The sequence below is a fragment of the Hyaena hyaena genome, unplaced genomic scaffold, assembly GCF_003009895.1.
Source record: "Hyaena hyaena isolate Hyena2069 unplaced genomic scaffold, ASM300989v1 scaffold_779, whole genome shotgun sequence".
Taxonomy (NCBI): domain Eukaryota; kingdom Metazoa; phylum Chordata; class Mammalia; order Carnivora; family Hyaenidae; genus Hyaena; species Hyaena hyaena.
This window is the reverse complement of record NW_024081413.1, coordinates 455,753-463,351: the sequence shown is the minus strand read 5'-3', so window position 1 is coordinate 463,351 and position 7,599 is coordinate 455,753. Positions and strand designations below refer to the sequence as shown.

The following is a 7,599-nucleotide window of genomic DNA, read 5'->3' as shown; positions in this document are numbered from 1 at the left end:
ACTGCTAGGAGTTTACCCAAGGGATACAGGAGTGCTGATGCATAGGGGCACATGTACCCCAATGTTCATAGCAGCACTCTCAACAATACCCAAAACATGGAAAGAGCCTAAGTGTCCATCAACTGACAAATGGATCAAGAAGATGTGGTTTATCTATACGATGGAATACTACATGGCAATGAGAAAGAATGAAATCTGGCCATTTGCAGCAACACGGATGGAACTCGAGGGGGTTATGCTGAGCGAAATAAGTCAGGCAGAGAAAGACAAATATCATATGTTTTCACTTATAAGTGGAACAGGAAAAACTCAGCAGTAGACCATGGGGGAGGAGAAGGGGAAAAAGTAGTTGGGGAGAGGGAGGGAGGCAAACCATGAGAGATTCTTGAATACTGAGAACAAACTGAGGGCTGAGGGGAGAGGGGCAGGGGGTGGTGGGCATGGAGGAGGGCACTTGTGGGGATGAGCACTGGGTGTTATATGGAAACCAACTTGACGATAAACTATGAATGAAAAAAAACCCCTAGCTTTATTAAATGGCTGACAAAGCTCTCCCTTAGCTATTCTCTGTCCACCATTCAGCCTCCTCTTTCACCAGTAGCCAGTCAGGTTCTCTACAAAAACCAACTGATGTCCCAGGTTCTCAGCAGAAACCAATGGAGGTCCCCCAGTCATCCATGCTTTTTAAAGTCTCTGTGCCTTTGCCCACTCTGCACTTTGCCTCTAGTGCTGTTCACTCTTCACTCTAGACCTAAGTCCTATTCATCCTACAGAACCCAGGCTCAGTTAGGACCCTTCTTACAGTGTAATAGCCATCTGTATATCCACCTAATAGAGTAGCCATCAAGCTGATATGTAATTGCCTATCTACCTGAATATTTCCCTTACCAAACTCTGAATTTCTGGAGGGCAGAGAGTGTGTTTCATTCATCTTACCTCCCCAATATTGAGCATGATATTGGCCCGGCACATTGCAAGTACTTTGATTATGACTTGTGGACTGAGATGACAGAAGTGAAAGGGACATCAAATTGAGAGAGAATTTTTAGAATTTTTGTTCATTTTGGTATAGAAGAGATTTAAGCATGTTCATAGAAGAGGAAAATTGAAGGAGGTGGAGGATATAGAAAACACATGGAATAGCTGATAGAATCAGGTACTAGAGATAAGAGGAAAGGAATGGGGGCAAAACCCCACAGGATGGCCCCCCCCATCACACTCATCCAGTAGAAAATGAGGTAAAGTGGGTGTGGATGTAGATAAGGCTGCAGATAATGAAAACAGAGCTCACATTTGATGTAGCAAGGCATTCTTTGTCCCTAGAGACTAGTTCAGCACCTGACACAAATGAGCCATCAGTAACTAGTTGTTAAATGAATAAATAATGAGGCCCAAGCAGGGAACTTGCACAAGGTAAAACAGAATGACAGAGCGTAAACTGGTACCCGAGTCTCCTGTCTTAGAGTACCCCTAAGCAGTTCAGTTTACTGAGGGGGGAGAAACAAGGCCCAGCCTTACCTCTGATGTATGCACCCCCACCTTCTCCAGGGACCTCATTAGAGATGTTTAGTTGGGCAGGTGTAAGCCCTGGGAGACAGGGCGGGGTGATGGAGCCACACTGCCTCCACCCCTTCAGTAGTGGCTGGCCCTGGATGTGTTGCTAAGAGCTTCAGAAGCCAAAGGCAGAGGAGTCACAGTGGAGATCAAGGGCAGTCTCTTCCAGGCGGGCGGGCAGGCACTAGCCCCTACCTTCTAAAGCTGCCCACAGGCAGAGGCCCTGGATATCTCACATCCAGGCAACAGTTCACAGAAGCATGAGCCAGGACAGCAAAGTGAAGACGACAGAGTCCAGCCCCCCTGCCCCATCCAAGGCCAGGTGAGACATCCTGCTTCCTTGTATATGATCTGTCCGCCTAACTGGATAGAGCCCGATTCTTCTTGGTGCCCCCAGTGATAACTTCAACATTAAGTGTCTGGTGAAAAAAAATGAAACACTGCTTCTCCTCTTGCCCACAGGAAGTCGCTACCTGTCCTAGACCCATCTGGGGATTACTACTATTGGTGGCTAAATACAATGGTCTTCCCAGTAATGTATAACCTCATCATCATCGTGTGCAGGTTTGGCACGGGAGTAAAGGAAGGGCCTTAAGCAGAAATAAGGGCTCTAGTGTCCGGCCAAGTAAAGGGGCGGGCCCTTGGGCAGGGTCTAAAGGAGGGGCAGCACCCAAGAGAGGGCCCAGGGCAGAGTGCTGAGCGCTTTGGGGAGATTGCCTTACACAGAGGGTGCTCTGAGCCAATCTCTTCTGTCCCTGCCACACAGAGCCTGCTTTCCTGACTTGCAACATGGTTATCTGGTGGTCTGGTTAGTGCTGGACTACACAAGTGACCTCCTATACCTACTGGACATCGTGGTGCGCTTTCACACAGGTCAGTGAGCCCAAGACTGACCCTTTGTTCCATGTTGCCTTCCTAAAGAGGGCCTCTTAGTCACAGGGAAGTGACCCCCTGATAGCACTTCCGCATGCCTCCATACTTCACAACACCCCTATGCTCATCCCGGAAACCTTGGAGCAGGGTTATGCCCTCCTTCACCCTGTCCCCATGTCTGGCTCCCTGTCCCACCCTGGCCTGTCCACCCTCACCCTTATTACTAGAGCAGGCAGGTGCCCTGACTCAGCCTCATACCTGACCCCATCTTATGACTGACCCCAGCCTGTCTCTACCTCCCCCTCCCCAGGATTCTTAGACCAGGGCATCCTGGTGGTGGACAAGGGTAGGATTTCAAGTCGCTACGTTCGCACCTGGAGCTTCTTGTTGGACGTGGCATCCCTGATGCCCACAGACGTGGCCTACATGCAGCTGGGCATGCACACCCCTACGCTAAGGCTGAACCGATTTCTGCGTGTGCCCCGCCTCTTCGAGGCCTTTGACCGCACAGAGACCCGCACCGCTTACCCAAATGCCTTTCGCATCACCAAACTGATGCTTTACATTTTTGTTGTTATCCATTGGAACAGCTGCCTGTACTTTGCCCTGTCCCGGTACCTGGGCTTCGGGCGTGATGCCTGGGTGTACCCTGACCCCGCGCAGCCTGGCTTTGAGCGTCTGCGGCGCCAGTACCTCTATAGCTTTTACTTCTCCACTCTGATCCTGACCACTGTGGGCGATACACCACTCCCAGCGCGGGAGGAGGAATATCTCTTCATGGTAGGCGACTTCCTGCTGGCTGTCATGGGTTTTGCCACCATCATGGGTAGTATGAGCTCTGTCATCTACAATATGAACACCGCAGATGCGGCTTTCTACCCGGACCACGCGCTGGTGAAGAAGTACATGAAGCAGCAGCAAGTCAACCGCCGGCTGGAGCGACGAGTCATTGACTGGTGAGGATGCTGGGCTTCCAAACCAGGACAGGGACAGGTGTTCTGGACAGAACATGAGGAAAATGCCTGGGTCCTTACTGCCTAGTGAGCCAGGCAGGGCAACCAGGGCACAGCATGCATTGGGGAGTTCACTGGGTGGTGCTTAGAAAAGAATGTCTTATTTATGAAGAAATACCAATAAATATTCATCACAGGTAAAAAAGAAAGAAAGAAAGAAAGAAAGAAAGAAAGAAAGAAAGAAAGAAAGAAAGAAAAGAAAAGAAAAGAATGTCTTCCACTAGTTGCATCTGGACTTGAGGGGCTGGGTTGGATAAGAGATTGATAGGGAGAGGAACTCATACACAAGGAAGGATAACCTGGAGACTATGGAGCAAAACTGCCATTGCTTGGTTGGGCTCAGATGGCTCTGGAAGGGGTAAAGGGAGAAGAGCAGTATCTCCCAGGGGATGGTCAACAAGATGGTTGACTATGTCATAGTAGTCCATGCTATGGTATGACAAAAGGAAATGTCAGCAGGTCAGGGAACTAAAGCAGAGGGCCTCTAGATACAGGGCTTGGTGATTGAAGTGGGGATCAGTAGGGTAGTACAGGCCTCACTGAATGGTAGTGGGTGGGGTAAAGCCTGACAGGAGGTAAAGGGTGTCTTATTCACTGTCAACTGGTGGAGGCTTCTAGGCCCTGTTTGAGGGACCAGCAGACCTTGGAGTAAAGATATTCAGCCAACTGTCAAGTATTCCCATGACCCCTGTGAGATCTCAGTGTGACTGGGCTCTTGGCTGAAGCAGAGCTGAACCCTGATGGAAGGAATAGAGGCAGGCATGTTGGGATCTGGTAAGGAACCACTACTGCCTTTATCCCTAGGTACCAGCACCTGCAGATAAACAAGAAGATGACCAATGAGGTAGCCATCTTACAGCATTTGCCTGAGCGGTTGCGGGCTGAAGTGGCTGTGTCTGTACACCTGTCTACTCTGAGACGGGTGCAAATCTTCCAGAACTGTGAGGCCAGCCTGCTGGAGGAGCTGGTGCTGAAGCTGCAGCCCCAGACCTATTCACCAGGCGAATATGTCTGTCGCAAGGGAGACATTGGCCGGGAGATGTATATCATCCGTGAGGGTCAGTTGGCTGTTGTGGCAGATGATGGTGTCACACAGTATGCTGTGCTTGGTGCAGGGCTCTACTTTGGGGAGATCAGCATCATCAACATCAAAGGTGAGCATCCCAGTGTTTGTTCTGGGACAGGGCTGAGGGAGGGGGCAGGGACAGCACAACCCTGTACTGAAACCAAATAGTACTTCAGGGCCTGCAAATTTAGGAAACCTGGCTCTTGCCTGAGTCATTAGAGGGCTCATGAAAGAAGCAGGACTTGGAGGGTCTGTTCCCTAAGAAGCAGCCAAGCCAAGGTTAGTGCACAGAGTGGGTCCTTGGGAAAAGGAAGTATAGCTGCTTTGTGGTGTCAACCCACAGCATCAACAGACCAGTGGAAAGTGACAGAGCTGATAATGATAATAATAGCTAGTATTTATTGCACACTTACTGCATGCCATGTTCAAAGTGCTTCGCATGTACCAAATCACTAAATTCTCATAGTTCTCAGGGAGGTACCATTATCTGTATTTTAAAGGCAAGGAAATTGGAGTACAGAGAGGTTTGGGATACTGTCCAAAATCATTGAGACAATAAGTACACACACTTGGAGTCAGTAGAAGGAACTTTCTCACAGCCAAATGGAAAGGAGGGTAGAAAGAAGGCATTGCCATTCACTCCAACACCAGGCCAAGCCAGGTACTATACACTGGCTCACCGATTCCTTGCATCCGCCTGTGCAGTAGGCGTTAATATGCCTAATCACAGGTAAAGACACAGGCCCAGGAGATGGAAGAACACAGCAAGGGGTAACCTGCACTGTCAGTAACTGAAGCCAGATGAGCTCTCAGCCTGGGGATCCCACTCTCTAAGTATTCCAAAAGCCTCACGTCTGTCCTCCAAGGATCCTTCAAGCTCTACATCCTGGATGTAGTCAGCTGCTGTCTACATGATTTTGGACAAGCTATTTCCCTTTTTCAGGCCTCAGTTTTCTCATCTATCCAATAGGGATACTACTAAAAACCCAAAGAGTTATTTGTGAGGATTAAATGAGTTCCATGGGTAAGTCATCAGCATCAGCGCAGTGCCTGGTGCCTGGCAAGTACCCTTCTGAACCCTTCTAGCTCTGCGACTTTGCAGCATTCGGCCTACTCTGTCTTCCCCTCAAACCCTCACCAATATCGTTCTAAAATGTAAATGATACCATACAGCTCCCCTGCTTAAAATATTTCAGTACCTTGCCACTGCTCTCAGCATAAGGTCTGAATTCCCTGCTGTGGCTTACCACACGCGATATCACCTGCTCTCCCCTCCTCTTTCCACTATGCTCTTACCTGCACTTCAGCCACTCTGGACTGCTTACTGTTTGCTGCAGCCACCTAACTGGCTCCTACCGCCATCCCTCTGCTCAAAGTCCTGTCCTCCCTCTGCTGGGATGCCTCCCCACTCCCCGACCCTTCCCCTCTTACCTCCTGCTCAGTCAGGCGTCACTTCCTCCAGGCCTCCCCAAAGTGTCTGCCAGCTCGCTAGTGGCTCTTTGCCTGTCTTCCCACAGCACTGGATATATACGTCTACACTGCACCAGCTATACTGTTTTGTAACTATCCTATTCAATGTCTATCACCTCTAGACTGTGAATTCTTGCAGGCAGTTCATTGTTACCTACCTAGCACAGGGCCTGGTCCCCACTACATTACTAAATGAAATAATTAATAAGATAGAAAGAGAGGCTCAAAAGTACAAATATGGAGGTAGGTGGGGGGTCCTGATTCAGGAGTAAAAGCCCCCCTCACACCCATTCTGACTAACGGTCCTCCCATAAAGGAAACATGTCTGGGAACCGCCGCACAGCCAACATCAAGAGTCTAGGTTATTCAGACCTGTTCTGCCTGAGCAAGGAGGACCTGCGGGAAGTCCTGAGCGAGTATCCACAGGCCCAGGTCGTCATGGAGGAAAAGGGCCGTGAGATCCTGCTCAAAATGAACAAGTTGGACGTAAATGCCGAGGCAGCCGAGATTGCCCTACAGGAAGCCACAGAGTCCCGGCTGCGAGGCCTTGACCAGCAACTTGATGATCTACAGACCAAGTTTGCTCGCCTCCTGGCTGAGCTGGAGTCCAGCGCACTCAAGATCGCTTACCGCATCGAACGGCTAGAGTGGCAGACTCGAGAGTGGTCAATGCCCGAGGAACTGGCTGAGGCTGATGATGAGGGTGAGCCTGAGGAGGGAACTTCCCAGGGTGGGGAGGGCAGGAGTGCCCAGGAGGGACTCCCAGGCCCATAGTGACCCCATTCTTACCCCTGGCACCCCAACCTTCAAGGGAACCCAGAGTTGTGGGAAAACCTGCTCGCAGAAACTCTGCAATCCTGTCTGATAGGTACAGAGATAGGAATGAACTGGGGGTGTAGATGCTCACCTAGAAGTAAAAGAGTATAGGACCCATTCATTCCCCTCTCACCAGCGTGCGTGCACACACACACACAGATACACACACACAGACACACAGAGTTGCATATACACATACTGCCCCCCAAAACTGCATTTCATATAAAATTATATGGATAGTCCATTTGCAGAACACATACGCTTTCTCACAAACATAGGTATGTCTTATTCCCACATAATATACATACATTCATTCATGCACCTCCTAAAGACACATTTAGCGAGACTCACACACCAATGGACACACAGATGCCCTCCACAGGTGTGCACACACAAAAACACACCCAGGGTCCTCTTCTTTCAAGATATCCTTTAAATGTCTCCTATATGGGAAGTTCACAAATGTAGCCTGTAGGTTTTACTTCAATAAAGTATTTTCTTCCTCCCTAAGCATTTATGGGGCTGACAGGAAAAGGCAAAGACAATGGTGGGCCAGGATGAATTCTGTCTGAATTCTGAGTCATGGGGGTGAGTGGCATGGGCTGTGTAGTAGCTGGTAGGTTTGATTCAAAGGGGCTAGGGTACGATGAATTGAGAATCAGTGCTGAGCGAAGGCAAAGCAGGGTTATGCATCACACTGTTATAAGTGTGCACATGCTTTCATAGATATACTCACATATATACACTGACCATTTGTGTTTCATTCCTGAGTATGTATCCTTAACTTTGTGATCTCTGAGTGATTTG

General features: G+C 49.3%; 1 protein-coding gene across 1 annotated transcript; it reads left to right on the top strand.

The window, feature by feature from the left end:
* Nucleotides 1–1,814: 1,814 nt before the first annotated feature.
* On the top strand, nucleotides 1,815–6,750 carry CNGA4 (cyclic nucleotide gated channel subunit alpha 4). Its single transcript, XM_039218806.1, has 6 exons — nucleotides 1,815–1,876; nucleotides 2,017–2,118; nucleotides 2,321–2,427; nucleotides 2,738–3,383; nucleotides 4,245–4,594; nucleotides 6,293–6,750. The coding sequence occupies exons 1-6, from the start codon at nucleotides 1,815–1,817 to the stop codon at nucleotides 6,748–6,750; spliced, it is 1,725 nt and encodes a 574-aa protein (XP_039074737.1).
* Nucleotides 6,751–7,599: the final 849 nt, after the last annotated feature.

What these genes read in the sequence shown, in the direction of transcription:
- CNGA4 (XM_039218806.1), top strand. Translation starts at nt 1,815, where the DNA reads ATGAGCCAGGACAGCAAAGTGAAGACGACAGAGTCCAGCCCCCCTGCC. An exon ending in CTCATCATCATCGTGTGCAG is followed by an intron (nt 2,119 to 2,320) that starts GTTTGGCACGGG and finishes CCTGCCACACAG; the next exon opens with AGCCTGCTTTCCTGACTTGC. An exon ending in CGTGGTGCGCTTTCACACAG is followed by an intron (nt 2,428 to 2,737) that starts GTCAGTGAGCCC and finishes CCCCCTCCCCAG; the next exon opens with GATTCTTAGACCAGGGCATC.